Source organism: Branchiostoma floridae, chromosome 3 (genome assembly GCF_000003815.2).
Source record: "Branchiostoma floridae strain S238N-H82 chromosome 3, Bfl_VNyyK, whole genome shotgun sequence".
Taxonomy (NCBI): Eukaryota; Metazoa; Chordata; class Leptocardii; order Amphioxiformes; family Branchiostomatidae; genus Branchiostoma; species Branchiostoma floridae.
Genome location: NC_049981.1, coordinates 13,398,104 through 13,419,711, shown reverse-complemented (window position 1 = coordinate 13,419,711; position 21,608 = coordinate 13,398,104). Strand labels below are relative to the sequence as shown.

Here is a 21,608-nt window from a genome sequence, read left to right as displayed (position 1 = left end):
GCATGTAAAGAAAGACCTTGTCTTCCTGGCTAGCTGTCCAAGTTTCTTTACCGAAACATCTCCAAACGTACGCCGTTGTGTTGAGACTTTGTTCAAAGAACTTATCAAATGATTTGAGTTTCTGCACCGTACAGAAGAAGTATGTGGGCATGGATGTGGGTGATTTTGTTTTAACTCGCCCGCCGGTCCTTCTTTCAATTTTCTCCACAAATCCGAAAAGAAAGAAAGTAACATTGATGTGACCTTCTGTATATAAGATACACCTTGGATGTATAGTGATTGATTCACAAGTTATGGTTAGCTCAGAAAAGATAACTTTGCTCACCAGAGGTTACGGATTCAGCGGGTTTTAAGCCTTGTTGGTGTTACCCTGTTGGTATTCCGAATGAAAAGTGTCAACTTTGTTTTCGGAAAGGTCGCGCCCTCTGTGTCCGCAAAGACGTTAATCACACTATAAATATAGAACACAAACGTTCAAGCATGGGACCTCTACGTGACTATACGATCTAACGCTTTTGAACCTCCTTGACTTGAAGCTACATTTCTCCCCACAGATCTAGAAATGGCCTGGCCACGTAAATCTAATTATCTCCTGGACAGTGATACATTTAAGGCCCGGGTTTCCACATTTCCCGCGTCATTTAAAACCGCGCTAAAAATACACATGGAGGAGTCACGTGACAGGAGTGCCTGACCAGACGGCGTTTTCCCTCTCTCCGAGTTTCTCTTTGAACCCGGAGGCAGCTCCGAGCCGCATTATGTCAACAGTCGCCACACGGAACAGGGGGAACTGCTATCCTTAACGCATTCCCCATCCTCACGGGCGGGGGCGATAGCTGGACTCTCCTGACATCGTCTGCGCAAACCTACGGTCATCCTGGGCGATGGAGGAATTGAATTGGGCAGAGGATAGCTCCGAGTTAAGAGATTGATAGTTTTCCTGGTCAGGAGATCAAAACTACAGTTCGTGTACCCTGCGTTTTAAGGACTATTTCTATATGGACTACGTGATTTCAGAAGTCTGAGTTAGGACTGACTGGTGCCATGGCGGAAAGTATTGACACCAGAGGAACTTTTCATCAAGTGGAACCATTTGAAGACAGCGGTGCGGAGACCCAAGTGGCCATATTGGAACAGTTAGAATGGGAAGAAGAACAGAGAAGACAGAAGCAGAGGGGCAGATGTCGCTGTCATTGGAAATACCCCTGCACGATCCCCGGGATAGTCAAAATCGTGGAAATGGTAAGAAAACAAGAGCTGACTGTGTTTTGTAATGTTAGGCGGGCGCACTTTGTATGAGGCGCACGTTCGTTCAAATCTTTCTAACCCTTCTAGATCGGTCTGTACCAAAGTATCTAGTTGGCATGACAAACTTTGAAAGGAACAGCTCTAATTTGACTACCCGCTACGGTAATGAAACGTGCGGGAAACATTGAGAAGGATAGAAGTCTAGAGTGTTTTTTATTTTTAAATCCGAAGGCTAGCATAGCATGGAAAGTCGCCAGCGCTCGGAATGTGAAAAACGCTCGGCGTGCCACAGCAGGCATATATGGCAGTGGAGTTCATCTGAGATGTCGGACCTATATTCAGCGGAGACAAGCACTGCAGTTAAAAATAAACATGACATATTGACGAGAAATACGCGACCTGTACGACCACGCCTATCTTATACCAACACACCCCCTCCTCTCAGCCGCTATGTCATATCCTGTAGGGCTTGAGAAGCGCAACGTATAGGAAGTGCTTCAGAATTTACCCGTATCTGCTTGTCACTTCGCACCTTTTTAGATAAATGTGTTTATAAACTTTTACACAGGTGTTGAAACAACATTTGTAGCGCTGACAAGTCCTGTAAACAACACACTATATATGGCAATATGCCTTGATACACTAGTACTTGGCACTGCAGTTAACACTAGAAGCCTTTTCCCACAGTTGTTCAGTTTGTAATGTTCGATATGGAGAAGAGTTGCCAGAGTTTACTCTAAAATGGTAACGCACAGCTGGGTGGCTGGGTGCCAGTTTGTGCTTTCGGTCCATTTTCGGAAGAGTGCCCGATGTTGTAGTCGAGGTCTGTGAGTCATTTTGGCAAAAACTTGTGACTCAGTCTGACGAAAACTATTCAGGTTACGACGAAGCTGGGAAAACTTTCAAGTGTTGACTTGTGTCTGCACTCAGAAATAATTTGGAAGGACAGAGCTATGCGCAAAACACTTTAGGTCTTCCTGTCTTTAGGAAAACACAATTTGTGTGAATGTAAACAATAACATGTTGTCCAACCAAACTGCCAACCATTGATAATTGGATCATGGTACACAAATGAACGAAGGTGCCGTCAAGTTCAATTTTACTTGATTGGATGACGCCCCTTCAAGCTCTTTGATGTACTAATACTTCACCTCATTATTGTAAGTTTTGGCATTAAACATCTGTTTTTGTACGAAATTTGATAGCTTTCATGAGATTATGTTCACTGTTAAAGAAAATGTTGACGTTGGTATCAGGTACACTTTGCGTTGCAAAGTTGAACTTCAAAGAACCGTTTTGTTTGAGGAAGGTATTAGAGCTGTTTTCAAATGTTAGAATTAATGACGTTTCAAAGCACGTGACGTAAGCTTGGGAATAACAACCTTAGTCCAAAAAGAAGATAATTTGTCCTCTACTGTGCCAGGATTTTAAAATAAAGATGCAGTAAGCAGCTGCATTCTAATACTAGTCTCAATTCGAATGAACTATCACTCAATGGAGACGGCGGGCGCTATAGACTTCCTAACACTTCTGACTCACATGGCCACAGTTATTCAAGCATGATGAAGGCTGCGATGAAATTCTGCCTTCCTTCTGTTGTTAAAACGCATTTCTATTATTTTCTTAAATGTATACTGAAAATTGTTTTCCTTACAGATCCTGGATATGATAGCGTTCCTGTGCGTGGCCTGCTCTGACTGGTACTCCGACTTCCACTCCACCTATCGCTTCTTCGAGTTCGTGTCTATGACAACCTTTTGGATCACCTTGACTCTGATGGTGTTGTACATCACCCTGACTATCTTCATGTGCCCCATCAACTGGTCACTCTTTGTAAGTAACAGTATATATAAGTAGATATTGTTCGTCATTGCATGATTTCATATCACACACTTCTGATTCGTACACTGTATAGTCAGTCTGCTCTTGGAGGAAAATTTCATTTACAGAGATTTCGCCCTAACTGTGGGTCATTGAGAATATATGTTGTCATCTTATACATTTACCAAAATGTTTTAACGTTCCTTGTGTATTCTGGTCTCTTTTCCAGGAGTTTATCTACTGCTGTATAGCAGTTATCCTGTACATCTTCGCCTCGTGTTTCCTGGCAGCAAGAGCGTACAACATTGGCGGGCTGGCGGCTGGAACGGTAAGAATTCTAGATTTGATATCATCATGCATTGGGCGGGGTGCCTCAAGGGTCATTCCTGTGACCCCCTGATTTACAACTTGCATTAGTAACGTACTATTAATGATCTCTGAAGCTGTTACTGTTATCAATATTATGGTCACACGCCAAGTTCCTTTCCAACACAAGTAATATGCACGCGATGAACTTTCAACCAATATTTCGGCCTTCTTTAGAAATATTGACCCACGGTCACGTGGCCGTACGGAAATGCGTGCTGCAAGTAGTGGGTTAAAACAAGGAGGTTGAAAAAGAAACCTCCTTGGTTAGAAGGATATTTAAGTTCCTTTTTCAACCTCCTTGGTAGCTGTTGTTGCTGGATACTAATATCTTCTCTGCGTTATTTTGCATTTTAGAAAACTAAAGATCAAATTGTTGGAAATCAGTACAACTGGCAAATTAAGTGCTGTTGATCTGCCAGCATCATTTAAAAGCAATCTCTAGCTGGCAACTGCAATGTGCTAACGATATCAGACCCGCTCTAATTCAGCCTGGTATCCAGCCATAGCCCCCAAGTCTCTTCTGCCCTCTCTGCAAATACCAGCCTGATTGCACTCTAGAATTCTGCCCTAACGTCTTTCCATCTCTAGGTGTTTGGTTTCTTCGCGGCTATCGCCTACGCGGTTGGCGCGCTGGTGTCGTGGTGGGAGTGCCGACACCCTGAGTGGGACCTGCGCGGGCTGGGAGAGGAGGACTCCTGGCTGCGGGGAGGGACTCCCTGGTGGGCACCCGAGATCCAGGCCAAACGTCATCCCAGAGTCGTCAGTACGTAAAACCGCGTCATACTTTTTCGTGGAAGAATATACCATATGCGATGCCGACTGTCCATGAAAATTAACGGATTAGCCAATGTAAACATGCCTGATCATGTGACTGTAGCTCAGCGATGTGTCTGCGATTTTGTCGGACAATACTTTTTGGGGCATTTACAGATTATGACTTACATAAAAGTATGTGGGCTATAACTATTAGAGGGCTTTAATTGTTGGTTACCGCACTTACATGGGCTTTAATTGTTGGTCACCGCACTTACATTGTTCCAAGTGAAGTAATATAGTCTTGATTTTTTACCGTCGTTTTTTGCAGTCTCCAAGGAATTCTACGCCACGCCTATACCCGAACACTGTAGCCGACAAAACACGCCGAGGTCCACCCCGAAAGCACAGCCCAAAATGAACCTGGACACCCAGAACGGTCTACAACCGCTGCCTGAACAGAACAACGTGAACGAGGCTTCCCGGTAGCACGACTACGTACAACAACGCCCCCTAGCGGATCTTGCACAAACTTGTCGGACACCAACAGTTATATACTAGACAAGACAATGAAGAAGAATTTAGATTCAGATAACATGATACTTCACAACATTGGTGCCAAAATAAAAACCTTTCATATGTGTAAGTGATGGACTTCTTACATCCCAAATGACTAATAGAATATGCAAGTCATCAATTCTATAGTGTTGTTTGTAATCGTAATTTGTGTTTTTGTGGCCATGTATTTGCAGTTGCTTGATACCATAACTATTATTAAGTATACCCCTATGACAAGGTCATGCATTTCTATCTTACTCTGCTAAGTGCAAGGATTTCTACTATGAGTGAAGTCCTATTGTTGCAGTGTATTGCTTTCAAATAACCGTAGAAGATGCCAAATTGTCTAACTTATCATGTAGATATTGTAAACATTCTATGATCTTCTGTCCCGATTATTTATATTAGTGTAATTACTCAGGAAAAATGTTAGACACCGATGAGAGCTGAAGCTATTGGCACACGTAAAACGTTATTTTGTATCCTGTACTTTTCGCTTGCAACAAAACCTAATATATACACTGTTGAGCAGCTAAATGTATGTCTAATGTCCTACCATCCTTTGAATGAAGAAAGAGAAAAGTTTACCAAGTTGGTAGAAATAGTTCCCTTTCTCTGATTTCCCTGTATGTATCATGTGCTTTTTGAAAGAATACAATGTCATCAGCCTTTGCATATCTTGCGTATTGAAAGTTCATCAGTGTTGTAGTTAGAAAACATGATTATTGTCACAGTTTAAAGGGGCATTCCACTCCACACGGGAGTGTTATTTTCCGATAGATATTAATTTTAGGAAGTAATAACTGCATACTACTTCACATTATACGATAAAGTACCCAGTTGCTCCACGTGCCTCAAAAGCATTCAGCCTTCTACTAAACTCCCCAAGTACCCTCTAATTGAATTAATCCTATGGCTGAATACAATGCAAAACTTTTAGGTAAGGTTACAAAACTAATTTCAGGTTCGCTAAGAAATCTCGTCTTGTTCTTGTACTCTTTGCTATCTTATGAGCAATTTGCCTTCTTGGTGTGCTTAGCGTACCTCATTTATTCTGAAAATATGTACAATAAAGAAAGTGTCTATGCGTATAAGGAATGCATGGGAAGGGTCTGCATGGGTTTAGTGAGTGTCATTATTGTTTTACAAAACACACATCGCGTAATTCATCCCAAGATGAATTCCACAAAATTCGGCTAATTATGTATTCATTGACACATTATCTATTGGAAAACAAGACTCCCTTCTGGAGTGGAATGCCCCTTTAAGTTACATGTATAAACTTTTAACCCAACACAAAGAGAAATCACCACACATTTTAGACTGTTGTCTTCTTCAAGCAATGTAAATCTTGTAAATTGCATTTTTTTTGTGTCCACTCCATAATCACATCACAGTGAATATGCATTGCCATTGTATTACATCATCGGTATTGTTCACAAATTTAAATTTCAAGTTAAAACACCAAATGAAGTCCCTGTTCACTGGTCTGTATCCCTTCTTACACAGAGAAAGAATCACACATACACACGTGTACTGAACAGCAATAGCGTGTATTCAGTTTGAGTCCCTACTTCCAGACTATAACCTTACATACATGTAAGCATACCTTGTCCCTGTGATTCGGCCAACTGCACATGTGCACTGAACAGTGCCAGGAGAGCTACTCAAACAGTCCCCACAAAAAAGGAACTACAGTAATGATGCAGTCACTCTTGGATCAGAACAAAGCTCAAAGCTTTGTCCTCTGAGTCTGCAGAAATATGTAATATCGAGTGGCTGTTAGTGGACTCAATCAATATCAAGCGGTCATAGGTTCAATTCTTGTCATACTTAACTAGACATTGTATCCTTGGGAAAGGTACTTAACATGACTCTTCTTAGTCCATCCTAGTTAAAAATGGGTACCTGGTTTTGGCTGGCAAGGTAGAAGGTGGTGGAAGGAGAGGGCTGGGTTCCGCCTTCCTATATCATGCCCAAGACATAGTGGATTACCACCTACTTTTACACAAAACTTAATAAAAAAGTTTCTGTCATTTGTCTCCAAGTGTGTGATGTAAATCATCATACAGTGTTAACAAGAAATGAAAGGAAACAAACACAAACATGAGACAAGAAAGAAGTAAATGTAGTTTCCTGGCATTTTACTTAAAGTTTACATAAAATGTAAAAACTGCACAAACATACTGCACAATATCCGCCATGCCTTGTCAGTCTTGCAACTCCTGCAAAGCCTTTTCCACAATTCATTGAATCAAAAAATATATCCCAATACAAGATCTTCATCAAAAATACATGTAAATGCCCGTGTTGGTATACGATAAAGTGAAATAACTAAAAGATATCTCAGATGGCTATGCTATAATGTATACGCCTGTCTGAGAATAAATAATTGAGAAATAGTTATATTGCAAAGGTAAAATCGAAGGTGAAACTAGAATCGTACATGTACATGCGTTAGTGGTTATTGAATGTCTTCAACTTAACAAAATGAGATGTACTTGAAGAAATACCTATTACAATCTCTACATGCTTGGTAAAATACCTCTTTGTGATAGCCGCCTTTCTAATTACATCCACTTTCCACCAGTCTGCAACCACTGAGCAAAAATGAGTGACCAAATATTTGACAGATTGCTCAACAAATTTCTTAAAACAATTCTTAAAATGTGTTTTTGTGTTTTGTTGTCTTTCAAGTCAGTATTTTGCATTGTGCATCATATACCAATTACAAAATCATTCATCACACAAATCCATTTTGGTTGCTCGAGAGCCACTCAGCAATCATCATCTAGTAGAATGTGGGCCTAAAGACACACCCAGCACTGTGCACTTTTGTGAGCATTGTAGAGACTGAAGGGAAGCACCATTAACTACTGTAATTCCTGAAATATGTCATGTTTTTTAAGTACAAGATTTTTGCTGTCACATTTCCATTGTAACAGTATCAACCATGAACTCAAAGATACCACAACTCCAAATTTTAGCAACTTCTTGATGTTGGGATGAACCTCACTAAATTTGACCAAGTTTCGTAGTAAACACACAGACACACTTCCATCCTAAATAGAATTACAATGTCTTAATAGGACACGGTTGTTTGGTGCAAGTCAGAGGCCCTGGGTTTGACTGAAGTCTTCAGCATTTACAGTTGTTGACTCACAAAGCTACAGAACGAACCTGTACTACAGAAGTTATGGCAATCACTTCTGTTGCATCTGAGAAGAACATGCTTGAAACATACCATGCACATGCAACATTGGGGTATATGATACATTACTACTCAAGACAATTAGCCAGCTTGAGAAGCCAAGGAAGACAACAGAACTTTCTTCTTTCATTGAGCACCATACAAAGACATGCAGCCTCCCTACTGCAAAGTTCCTGACTCTTAAGAAATATATTGCTGCTTAAATTGATAATCAGAATTAGCATTAGAATATACATAACATAGCAAATATATCATTACATATTGGAAAATGAGGTGATCTGTTGTTCTATGAGAAGAACATGAAACAGTAACTGATCAATAAGACACAAAAATGCCTCCACCCTGAATGGGTGCAGAGAGCCCAGTAACACTGCAAAGTTGTCCAGTCATAAATCATCTTATCAACTGCAATTGGCATCTGCATTTTTACTTACTAATTCATTGCATTAACGTATCTGACAGTTATCAAAAACAACAGATGGGGCATGGACATCAGTTGCTTTGGGATTGGAGTCAGTTCATTCTCTTGCCAAATTCGGAAACATGTGACAGTAAGTATCAAAGGAAAATGATCAAATGGTGTGGCTTAACTTAGTGGTCATGTAGAGTCAGATTCAAAACAGCTCCCCCTACTGTCAGGGTGATGAACTACATGTCATCCAACTCCCACTTCATGCATTTGAAACTCTTGGGGGAAATTCACCAAAGCCATCTAAGCAGTTGAGGACTGAAAATTCCTCCACTTCTGTTTTTTGTAATGCTGCTACAAGGAGGTTTCGTTGGTCTGTGGTCGAGAATTCTCCTCCTCGAGGAGTGCTATCCTCTGTGTTAACATTCGCACCTGTTGTCAAATGGGATAAGAACACAAGTTTACAATAAATCAATTCAAAATTCTTGATATTATATTACACAACCATGTCCATTTCACACATCACAGTCATACTCCATTCTATTTCATATGCCAACACAACACAATACAACACAACACACAAACCAGGTAAACAACAGTGAAACCTATGGTACACAACAAGACGCAGAAACATTAGTTCATAAAGGACCTTCTTCAAACAAACAGACAAACAAAGAAAAAACAAGCTGACCTGTGTTTCGTGTCTGTCAACCATGGCCATCATTTGGGACTCCAGTTTCTTCAGCCGACTTTGATGCTTTTTCTTTGCCTTTTCATAAGCTGCAACAAGACCACTGCGGGGGGAAAATTGTACAGATTTAATGACGCCAAATTGTCTTGAGACAAGGAACTCTACCAAGTGTGTTGCAAGTATGACAGTCCTATCTTTGACAGAAAGATTATGTGTGTGGTGCACTTATATAACAACATTTCTTTCTACATCCTGACATCATGATTTGTACTAATCTCGTAATGCCTCTAACTGGCTTACAAACGTACACCTTTTATTCTTGTCATCATACAGTATTGAAACAATCTATTTCTGATTTAAATCTCACACAGGAACACTTGATAAAATCTACCTGTTTGCCCTTTTAAGGTCGTTAACAAACTCCGCCGACTGCTGATGCCTGGTTTCGTTGTTACGCTGCACCGTCTCCAAGGTGGTCACCAGTTCCTGGATGCGCGCCTTGAGCCGTTTTTCCCGGCGCAGCACGTCTGCCAAGGCTTGTGAGACCTCGGTGTCGCCCCCCACGTGAACACGCAGCTCTTCTAACGTCGTAATAGGTGTGGCTGTGTGTGCTGGGACGCCCACCTGAAATATACACTTAGTTAACTTCCCGCACCTTTCCGTACACAGGGTACCGCCCCTGACACCCTATTTCTATAGGGTATAAGCCCCAAAGCTCAGCAAACACTACAGTAGGGGACTATTCCACAGTGTGCTCGTGGTGTGTGCTCAACTTCCATACATTAGGCCAAGAATGCATTATGTTTTTTGGAATGGTCCAGCCAGATTTGAACTCAAGTGTGATGTACTGTAAATGCAGAGACTTTCGCAGTGGTTCTATATTAGTGTATTTTTGCGGTGGCCGCTTAACCGCAAACTTTAAACCACCACGAATATTCATAATACAGTATGCCACTACAGTACAATACTGTAAATAAGTTCACGGGATGGCACTACCGCGAATTCAAAACCACCGCGAACACTCCATTTTTTCCACTGCCATGAAATTAAATCCCCAAACTTAAAATAGTTAAATGCATTTACGGCATATTGCATCCAATTTACCTGGTTGTCCTGTACCCTTTGATGCTCCTTGACTTCAGACTGGAGATGGTCAATCTGCACCTGTAGGCCTGCTCCTGGGCATCTCGAGACGTGATCTTCAGCTCCAGAGCCTCTTCTCCTCCTCCATGAGATACAACTGTGCTTTCAGCTCTGCCTTCTCCTCCTGTATACAACATAGTAGAATTTCTATCCATGAAACATATTTTTTAACAGTTACTGTAAAAAACTTATGATAGTGCAAGTCTCTGCTATTGTTAAGAAATGATTGAATCCACTGCTCCTGTTTCCTGTCACATAACCTCTTGGACATAATGGATGCATGGCCTGAATGGTGGACCATAAGTGCCAGTAGTGAGAGAGCTTGCAACCATTCATGTCTCTGTTCAAGGGCCCTGATTTTATTTCTTAACAAAGACTGGAGCTGCATAGCACAAAATGTCCATATTCTGCCATGTTAGAATACATGGTCTTTTACGGAAATCATTAACCTTCAAAGTGATTTGACACTAAAGTGAACCAAACAACTGGAAAAGATTTCCAGGGAAATTTTGCCCCACCTTCATGGCGGTCAGCTCCTGCATGAGCACAGCGTTCTCCAGGTCCAGCCGCTGGGCGCTGGGGTTGACCAGCTCCATGGTCAGCGGGTCGGGGTCGATGTGGACAGACTCCAGCTCCATGATGGTCAGGCGCACGGCCGCGCGGTCGTTCTTCAGCTGCTGGATGTAGTCCTTGAGCCGAGACTCGTCCTCCTTACTGAAGTCTGTGTCACAGCTGCTGGCAGTGGAGCTGGTCGTGCTGAGGGGGACAAATAACAGGCACTCAACATGAGAGATGGTACAACAAAGTGTCATTCATAAGTTCACAGCCTCACCCAGAAATGTGCTGTAATGTGTTGGGTTGTACTGTTTTCATTGCGTTGGGCTGTATGATACTGGTTCTGAATCTGAGGTTTCACCAATAGCATGACTGGAAGGAGGCAATGGAACAAGGTACAAAGTTATTCATTCTTGTACAAGTGTTTTTGAATCTGTAGGACTTGGTTTAAAATCTTTACCTTGTATGTGAGTGAGAGAATAGATCCTCCCAATCAATGGTTGTGCAGTACACCCCTGTGTTGTGTTGTGTTGTGCTGTGTTGTCTTACCTTGTATGTGAGTGAGAGGATAGATCCTATAGTCGTTGCACAGTACACCAGCATTCTGAGGTGCTGTAGTGTAGTGTTGTATTACCTTGTGTGTGAGTGAGAGGACAGATCCTCCCATGGCTGTGCAGTGCACCCCTGTGCTCTGAGGTTTAGTGTAGTGATGTTTGTGTTGTGCTGTGTTGCCTTACCTTGTGTGTGAGTGAGAGGACAGGTCCCCCCATGGCTGTGCAGTACACCCTTGTGTTCTGAGGTGTTGTGTTGTGTTGTGTTGTGTTGTGAGGTGTTGTGTTGTGTTGTGTTGTGCAGTATTGCCTTACCTTGTATGTGAGTGAGAGGACAGGTCCTCCCATGGCTGTGCAGTACACCCTTGTGTTCTGAGGTGTTGTGTTGTGTTGTGTTGTGTTGTGAGGTGTTGTGTTGTGTTGTGTTGTGCAGTATTGCCTTACCTTGTATGTGAGTGAGAGGACAGGTCCTCCCATGGCTGTGCAGTGCACCCCTGTGTTCTGAGGTGTTGTGTTGTGTTGTGTTGTGTTGTGTTGTGTTGTGCAGTATTGCCTTACCTTGTATGTGAGTGAGAGGACAGGTCCTCCCATGGCTGTGCAGTGCACCCCTGTGTTATGAGGTGTTGTGTTGTGTTGTGTTGTGTTGTGTTGTGCAGTATTGCCTTACCTTGTATGTGAGTGAGAGGACAGGTCCTCCCATGGCTGTGCAGTGCACCCCTGTACCCCACACATGGCACCACAGCTACGATCCAGCCTCTGTAACAGCTGCTTGGCCACATTTTCTGCAGCCTTGCGATTATCGTGGGCTCGCTTCAACATCGCAGTGGCTTCTTCTGGATCTGTGTCACCGTCACCTGCACAGAGAGAGTGAAACAGATCAGACAACTTTCATCAACAGTTTATCTTCGACTGGTAGTGTAAGGCAGACACTATATCTAAAGTATATACAGTTTAATTGTACCAGGAAATTCCTTGAACATTGGACCCAGGGCTCTAGCCAGCTCAAATTTTTTTTCCGTCAGCCGCGAAATTCATTTTCCCAATGACACAACAAAGTAGTAAATGTTGCCATTGAGACCTTGAAAAACGGGTTTTAATGAGATTATCGTATGTGAAAGAGCGCCGACACACATTGTCAACAATCATAACAATAGCAAAACAAACAGTGTGTGGCTTTTACGTCCGTAGACGGCGTCCCCAAGCCGCATGTAGCTTCCACCAAGGATTTTTGTCTGTCAAGGTTGACGGATTGGTTTTGAAAATTTTCCGTCAGACGCAGCAAATTTCCGGCAATTGACGGGAAAACGGACGCTGGCTAGAGCACTGATTGGACCACAACTGAACCACAGCTTCCCGTCCGGTCCTTGGGACTGCAACTTTTTCCAGTAGCACAGTACATAAATAAATAAAGAAAGAAAGATAAGAAAGGAGGAAAGAAGACAATAAATGAAGGAATTAAGCAGGGAAAGAAGGGAGGATGGAAACACACAAAGAAGGAGTGAATGAAGTTTCTTACCAAATGCCCCAAGTCCTGCAGCTCTACATGAAGCCAGGACAGAGCCCAGTTCAGTCTCCTTCAGTGCCAGCTGTACCTCGAGGGCCTCTAGCATCTGGTCGCTGTATGACAGGGCCAGCTGCAGAGCCGTGTTGTTGGACTCATATTTCCCACACAACATACTGAACCTGTCTGCATTGGCTTTACTCTCCTCAAGGGTCAGCTGTAGGAGGTCATTCTGTGACTTCAGGTGTTCGATACGACTGCAAAAAGGCAAGGAAATGTGCTCTATCAAAGATCTTTGAGAATCTGTATCTGCATCTGTGTAGCCAATAAAATCACCCTGAGTAATCTGACTGCAAGCTCCCTTTAAAACATTGTGCATCTAAAGAAGATGCTTCTACAGTGCTTGATGCAATGAGTAAAACTATTTAAGATTAAACTACTATTTGAGAAATTTTGTGTTTGGATCTTTCTCAAGTACTGTTCAGTACTCACCTGTTTAGCCTCTCAATCTCTACCTCAAACTCCCTGCCCCTGCTGTCAGCCATGGGACTCCCCGCTGCATACACCGACTGGAAGATCTCCTGTACGCTGGAGCAGTCCTGTAATGATTGTGACAGGTGTTCCGCCACCTTCGCATTCTCCACCTGCAACAAACAGCTCAAAGGTTAACACAGGTTTGAGCCTAAAGGACCAATCCAAGGGCTCTGATTAGGAGGTCTATTTAAAAACTAGCTGTATAAAAATTCTTGCGAATGCATTTGATGACAGTGGACAGAGCAGGATATCATTTGAAGGTAAGTTTGCATGGCTTGCAGTTTTGATTCTTGAGATAATGACACATTGGTTTTCTCCACTTCCCCATAGGATTACATGTATTGCTGGGAAAAAATGTAATTGTGTCGTCACCCATGTAAAAGGGGACATGTTGGCCAGAAGTGTGATGAGGAGAACATGGAGTGCTAGCTCTGATTTCAAGTCATGAATCCCGTTCCTCAATTCAAGAAACTAGACACAACAAAGATCATGAGAGCTAGCCAAACTTCAGTCAACTCTCTCTGACCCTTCCCACCAGAGTGACTCCTTCAGGGCTCTTCCATTCTTCAATAGGGGTGTTCATAGTTCATAGTGGGTCCATAACAGATACAAATACTACTCACCCCCATAGAGGTCAGCTCTGTACCCAGCACATGTCTGTCCAGGACAGCCCTGGAGGACTTGAGTCGGACCCGCTCAGCGACCTTGGGGATGGGCAGTTCTGTGGAGGAGGAGTCCCCAGGGCTGGGGGAGGGGGAGGGTCTGTGGGCTGGAGGACTGGCCGACGCCTGGACGCTCTGTAACCTGGTCTGTAACTCCCGCACCTGAGGGATGATAATAATAGTCTATTTCACCAATAGACTTTGTACCTAAAGGAGAAATGTGCCCATAATTGTTACAGTATTTTTTACCATCAACAACAATGCCTTAGTATGCAAATCAATCAATACATTGTCATCTGCATTTTGAAAGGGAACTGCACAACATCCCATATCATCATCATCATCCTTTAACAATGACTATCCCCAAAATCATAAAACCTATTTTGATTTATCATTATTTGGAAACCAACCAACAAATCAAAACTGTAGTCTTTAACATCATACTGCCCCATGTATAGCCATTTTATATTTCACTCACTATTTTTGCACTATGGAGAAGAAACATGCAGTTGCAGGCTAATGTTACATAATGTTTTTCACTCTTTGTTATTTACCCTGCGCCTTAGCCGGTCCCTTTCTTCTCTCACAGAGCCCAGAGATGCCCGGATCTTGTTCAGCTCCTCTTCCTTACTGTGCAGACTTCCCCGCAGACTGTCTGCTTCTTGTCTCACGTCCAACAGCTGATGCTCCAGACTACCGTCTCCCACGGCCCAGGACGACCGCGCAGACTGCGCCTTACGTGGTGTACCAAGCTCTAACCTCAGGGTCTCCACTTCTTTTACTGCCTGTACAACAAAATACCATGTAGACTTAAGCAGAAGTTCTTGATCAACCACTAAGTATTGCATGCTACAATACGTTATACCACTGCCACCCAGAAGTGGGCTCCAACATTCAATTTTTATTTACATTACAGTTCTACATTATGCACTGCCTGAATTAACCTTCCGCCTGCTAAGGTGCCCATTTGGAACCAAATTTGTGTTGGTTTTACGGGGTTTTACACTAATAACTTCACTTATAACTTCTGTTTAACTTGGACCATGTTTGACTGTAGAAACTTGTCTTGCTATTTTCTTGGACCTGTAAGCCCCCAAAACACAAGAACGCTGTTCATTTTCCAATTGGTCCAAAATCCGGTCTACTGATAAAAAACTAAAAATATTAAGTCCCCACAAACGACTTCCAGCATAGACATACCTCATGTGCATTCTTTTCCATTTGCCAGCTTGCCGACGTTAGTTCCTCCACTTGTTTATCCACGTCTGCGAAACTTTGCGAACTGTTCTCTCGCAGTCGCCGTCCCTCGATGGTACTCTCTAAAGTGCTCACGACCTTCTGTAACTGGACACTCAGGTCGTCACCCTTGGTGTTGGAGTCTTGGAGAGTTCTTGAGAAATTAAAACGGCCACTGACACTACTGCTACTGTCTTCTTGGCTCACTTGAGATACGTTTTCCTCTTCTTCCTCTTCTCTGGAAAAGTTAAGTCAAATGTTTTGTTTCTATTGTTAATGATATCTAATTTTCATGCACTTCTATTCGCAATGGTCTGGGAGAAAGCAACATCTGCTTATGCCAATAGCATCCACCATGTCATATTAAGTTACATATCATTTTCATAATTTACAAAGAGTCAAGGCATACATAGCACAATATATTACAAAGCTAAAACGTGACCTTGTGATCATTGCTTAGACTTATATCCATTAAGCTTCACAAATCTGAATGTAAGGACAAAATGACAAATGATTTTTAAGAACCGCTACTTGCTGTTCTGAAAAAAAGGGGCACCAGGAAGTAAAGACAATGATAAGGCCTAGGAAAAAAAATGTTGTGTTTCCTGTAACAGTCCTGAAAAAATTAGGGTCGGTAGGTAGGGATAATCTTTTTTTTTTTAATTTTTTTTTTAGACATGGTACCTGGCTTGAAAACTGGCAATACATTGGCCAAAAGCATTATTTCTTAAGCTGGGAACTGTGGTGGTGTCCATGTCAATATCTATCCATACACTTTGTTACATAGAAATGTACATTTATATTGTATGCTTCTGATGTCATCTTGCCGGCTCATAATCTTCATCTTCTGCTTTAGGGAAAGCTATCACTTATACACAGAAACTAACTCTTATACAAGGATATAAATTGCCAACAAAACATTGGGCATAGGTCCCCACTAGGACCCCTTACCAAGGGCCAACAGTCTGCCTTCAAGCTCAACAAGTGGAACAGTATACACAACTCCAAGTCATGTATTTCCTGCTTGGAACTTGAGGCAAGTTACCATGAAAAATGTAGAAAACATTGGGCAAAGCATCCTAACTTAACTTTTATCATCTTGATCATGTTAGTTAGAAAAAAAATCAACAACAAATTTTATCTAAGTTTGCCTATAGAAATAAGAATAAAAACCTTGCTGGAATTATTGGCTCTCTGAGTTAATAAAAATCTATACAGACTAAATACATTTCATGGTCAACTGATGCAGATGGAAAAAAATACAAATACTTGCACTCCCCCAAAAAATACATGCACAACCAAAAGTACTATACCATAAACCATATATTAATTATCTTTTTTTTGTTACATGTACAATTGTTTGTTAGCAAAAAATTAGATGCAATTTGATAAAACCTCCTTGGAAAAACTCACATGCAACATTATTACCAGTACAAGTGCTGTCAAGCCTGCATTTCCCCCCAAATAAGATAGGGGCGCTGCTGTACATAAAACAAAATGGCGGCTCTCGGTTTGTTTACTTCATTTCGGACGGCTTTTGGGCGGACTTTTTTGCATTTCAGGCGTACCAAAATAGGTTAATTTTGGAGGTACAATAGTGAAAAAGCATTGTTTGTTTATTGAGTTGTTTGTTTGGGTGCTGATTTCTATGTTTCAGTTGAAAATTTACTGTGTGTTTGAGCACATGCTCCTGAGCTGAGTCATGCTTCTGAACTTCTACTACGTTTATACGTGTCCATGTGTATCTCATATTTACGATGATTTATGTGTTCCTAATTATGTTAACTGTGATTTATGAAGTAAACAGAGGTAATTGATGTTATTTGGACTTTTTCTACTGCACTAGGAATTAGCAGAACATGTTCAAAAACCGATTCTATAACGATGCATCACTCGAAAGCTCCTTGCACAAATTCTCACATGGAAAATTCATGTCTGCCAGCCGGCCACCCAAAAAAAAGTCTAGGGTCGGCAGGTTTTTCTAGGGTCGGTCGGGTTACAGGAAACACAACATTTTTTTTCCTAGGCCTAAAAACAATCTTCCTTACTCACCTTATTGTGGCATCTTGCTCTCTGCTTAACTTTTTGCGTAACTCTGCTATGACACCGTGTAGCTCAGTAATGCGCTCCTCGTACCGTGCGGCCTGCGCGTCTGACTTATCCTCATGCTGCTGGAGTAGCTGGACATGCTCGCACTGAAACACACAAGCAACATCATCATCATCATCATGGTCATCACTTATTCGTAAGGGCTAGAAAAAAATATTGTGTTTCCTGTTTGAAATTAGGGTCGTCAGGTGGGGATTATCTTTCTTTTTTTACTCGTACAAGGTTAAACTGCATGAGGACACTTATATTTTCAATGTCAAACTATAATTTTGTGCATCATGGTTACAAATAATTGGATTACATTACATTTATCCTTTATTAGATAGGATAAGCAGTTTTTTTTACTTGAATAGGAAGCAGGCTGAATAGAAATTCTAGCTGGAAACAATTTGTGACTCCACAACCCACCCACCTCCAAAAAAAGGATCAGGTTGGCAGCTTTTTTTAGGATAGGTCGGGAAGCAGGAAATACAACATTTGTTTTCCTAGGCCTAACTATAGGTATTGAGTCGAGCTGTCATTATTCCATATTGTCTCATGTCAGCTGTTAGTTGTTGGGCCCCCTCCCATCCATAACCCAGGACCTTCTCTACAACGTTGCTAATCAACATCTAATGGTAACAGACTTCATTATAGACTATGTTCCAACACTATAGCATGATGCCCTAGCCTTACCCACCTCCATGAAAACGTAGGAATGCAAAATAAGAACATAAAAATACATCCATTTGACAGACATGCAGCCACATCTCTCAACCAATCTTTTAGGTCATGTGACCTTACAGATGAATGACCTTAGTGATTAGTTAAGTACCAGGAAGTCTATAACACCCCCCAACACCAGTGATAGCTGCTGTGCCTGTATGTTCAAGTTGTACGCAGAAAGAAAAGGAGTTTTCTTAAAACAATTGTTTCAGCACTGCCAAAGGGACAGATATTATGTTTTAAGGTTAAGTCAGGTTACCTGAGCTTTGGCCAGTTTCTTCTCCAATGTGTCTCGCTCACTCGTGGTAGACTGTAACCTAGTACTCAGCTCCAAAATCTCTCCCTTCAGTGAAGCTAAGGCAGCCAAGTGCAGCTGTGTAGGTACAGAAGAAAAAAACTCAGTTAAGATAATCTTAAAACTATTTCCCATCGAATAACAAGCGATTTGACAGAAATGTGACAGGCATTCCCTGAACAATGTTAGGTGTTTCTCAGCTTCTATAATTAAGTTGTTCTTCTGCTACTAACCGTATTAGCCAGCTCCAGGTAATTTGTACCGCCAGTATTGGCTGCGGAGGAACTGGCAGCCTCCAGTAGTTTGTGTAGGTTGCTGGGCTCGGGGCTGAGATCACGAGCTCCGGAGTCATACTCCCACGCCTCGCGTACAGGCCCGCAAGAACCTACAAAATAGTGACGGGCGAAAAGGAGGTGTAACTGTTGTGTGTAGTAGCATGCAGGTGTGTGATACATTACTTGCATTCTTGTATTTACACATTTTTGTAGTAACATACACGTTATGTGTACTAACATGTGCAACATGCGGTAACATGTGTAGTGTGCTGTTACATGATCTACTGGTATGCTGCGTTGAGTACATTGTTACAAATTGTATGTAGTAACTTACCTATGCTGTTATTACAGGGTGTGGACCATGACTGCATGTCTGTAATGTGTTAGTAACATCTGTGTTATGCGTAGTTACTAGTACATGCATGTTGTGTGCTGTAACTTACCCAGACTGTTATCACTGCCAGTAGGCCAGGACTGCATGTGTGTTGCATGTAGACTGGACCCAGCCTCTGGTTCAGGCTGCTGTTCCAGTCTGGGCAGCATGTCGTTTATCTCCCCTAACAGCTGGACACAAACAGACATGATAGCATCAGTCAACATGCTGTCTTTCACAGGGAAGGAAAGCCAAAGTGCCATGATTATGCCCAGGAAATCAATGTGGTGTTTAGGGTTGGTAGGTAGAGATTCTTGTGTTGTTTTTCTTTTTTCTCAGATTTTGGCTGAAATGATCCAACAGATACAGTTTAACCATGCAGAATTGAAAAACATCATATCTTGATATAGTTTCACATCTAATACATTGCACACACACACAAAAGTTCTAACTTCTAATGCAACAGAAATGAGGAGGACATGGTAGAAAATGATTCAACAGAACTTTTGTTACACAGATCAAAAATCTTGCCAGTGGCTAGAGTCGACAAGTTTTCGTAGGGTCAGTTACCAGAGACAAGAAATATAAACAAGTAGCTGTGATTTCACGGAAATGTTCCCGGCATCTGCCCTACCTGAGTGCGACAGTGGACAAATTCGTCATACGAGATGCGGCCTCTGTCGTCGGCGCCCAACTGCTCCATAATCTCCTGTACTGAGTCTTCCATGTTCAACTGACAGCAAACCATCAACAGATCTTGTCTGCAATTATACAGTTGGACACAATGCTTGTTAGTGAAGGTTCAGCAGTCCTCATTTATTGAGGTGAAGCCTGATGCTTTTTTCTTCACAAGCAAGTTTTGGGTCTGAAATGTGTATGCATCGTGATGCACGGTGGACATACAAAATTTACCTGACATGGTGTACACAAGAACTGTTCACAACTCAGGGGTCTTCACCTTTTACCTCACTCATGTGAAGTTCAAAGCGTGAATTTTATTTTTGTTTTTCACATCCTATTTGGGACTTATTTTGCCTTCTTTGACAATCGTATAGTAGCCATTTTTCAAAATCTGTTTGCAATTGTCATGTATTTGCTCATTTTCAGCTGCTTTGTACGATTCATAGAATGGTTGAAAACTTTTTTCTTGTAAATGGTCGAAAATTGATGCACGCAAGGATGTCATCCATATAATCAAATTGACATGGACTAAGCATATCTCACCTGGTCACCCTTAATCTAGGCTAGCTCAAATGCACACATACTCACACTCACACACACACACACACACACACACACACAGTCACACAGTCACACACACACAGAACCTAGCCGCGGACGACTGTTTGTTATCGCTTATTGCTCCCGTGTTGGTCGGGAGCTATATTAAAGCGATAACCAACAGTCGTCCGCGGCTAACACAGAACCATACATCATACATAGAATAACATACCGCATACGGTCAAGGAAGGTAGCAGCAGTGCTGGACCAATCTTGTCACTACAGACGTGGTCATACATCAGATGCCTCCAGAACAAATAATCACCCTCATACTTACTTAATACATACATAGATGCAGATGTATAGCCACTATAGGAGTGGATGCTGAGAGAGATGGAGAGCGAGAGAGAGATAATCTAGAGAAACCTTACCTGCTGATATATCCATCCCCATCTCCATCACAAGTCTGGAAGAGTTTCTTGATCCTGTCCTCCTCCGGTGTAGACCCTGACCCGGCTGACCCGCTGGACCTGGTGTCTGTAGACTGCTGACCACCACCCCCACCAGCGCTCATGCCCCCCACCCCACCACAAGGCGGATTCAGAACTATAAAAACATCAACATCAAGCCAACTTCAAATCTCAACGTCTGCCCCACGGAAGCCCACGTTCATCAGGCAATCATGCCATTACATCACAGTGTTGTTACCCCGCCTACATACTGTGCCTGTCAACCACACGTCGCGCAAACGGTCTTAAATTTCTCAAAATACCGGCCAACTGCACTTCAAACTCATCGTAATCTGGCTGTGAAGTGGATCCACAAAAGCGCAGTCCATTGTTTTCAAAGATAGGGGTGTTACACTTCATCGACAGTAAGATATTCATATTAGAAAAGGTTATACTAAATTGTTGTACCAAGATATGTTTCTGTTATAATATACTTAATTCTGTCTTAATCTCTTTATAGCCTTATAGTATAGTATTATACTCTCTTGTAGCTTTGTCTGAAACTGAACTTTCTCCTTGTGAATGGGATTGCCGAAAAAGGCGGAAGTGACGTTTGCATCTTTTTAAACGTCAAGCAGAAGCGCCGCCTATCAAAATATGACTGTCGACCATACTGCAGGAGCTTTGGGGTTACTCATCAGGAATTAACATAATTTGATATAACTACCATTGTAATATTGTAATAACGTGTCATGTTCACACGAAATAAGCACAATAGGTCGAAAACCTGAACATTGGAATATTATATGAATAAGAAACCAAATATTATTTTTTTAAACATTTTATTCCCATTTGCTGTGGGATTTACTCCTTGGATATACCCGGTTTTATATCCGTTTGCTTTTTGTCGTTAAGTTAATGTTATCTACTTTCTTTTTT

The 21,608-nt window shown here is 41.9% G+C and overlaps 2 protein-coding genes across 2 annotated transcripts; one reads left to right on the top strand and one right to left on the bottom strand.

Annotated features, from left to right (window-relative positions):
• Positions 1 to 701: 701 nt before the first annotated feature.
• LOC118412309 lies at positions 702 to 5,424 on the top strand. Its single transcript, XM_035815103.1, has 5 exons — positions 702 to 1,242; positions 2,905 to 3,081; positions 3,299 to 3,397; positions 4,027 to 4,201; positions 4,523 to 5,424. The coding sequence occupies exons 1-5, from the start codon at positions 1,045 to 1,047 to the stop codon at positions 4,678 to 4,680; spliced, it is 807 nt and encodes a 268-aa protein (XP_035670996.1). The 5' UTR covers positions 702 to 1,044; the 3' UTR covers positions 4,681 to 5,424.
• A 1,452-nt stretch (positions 5,425 to 6,876) lies between these two features.
• On the bottom strand, positions 6,877 to 21,071 carry LOC118412329 (colorectal mutant cancer protein-like). Its single transcript, XM_035815128.1, is given in 19 exon segments — positions 6,877 to 8,801; positions 9,061 to 9,163; positions 9,452 to 9,747; positions 10,165 to 10,226; positions 10,229 to 10,276; positions 10,279 to 10,327; positions 10,722 to 10,959; positions 11,977 to 12,163; positions 12,826 to 13,067; positions 13,303 to 13,454; positions 13,968 to 14,168; positions 14,561 to 14,791; positions 15,207 to 15,480; positions 17,295 to 17,437; positions 18,316 to 18,429; positions 18,585 to 18,736; positions 19,070 to 19,190; positions 19,634 to 19,760; positions 20,652 to 21,071. Coding segments are annotated over 19 exon segments (2,961 nt in total). The 5' UTR covers positions 20,795 to 21,071; the 3' UTR covers positions 6,877 to 8,723.
• Positions 21,072 to 21,608: the final 537 nt, after the last annotated feature.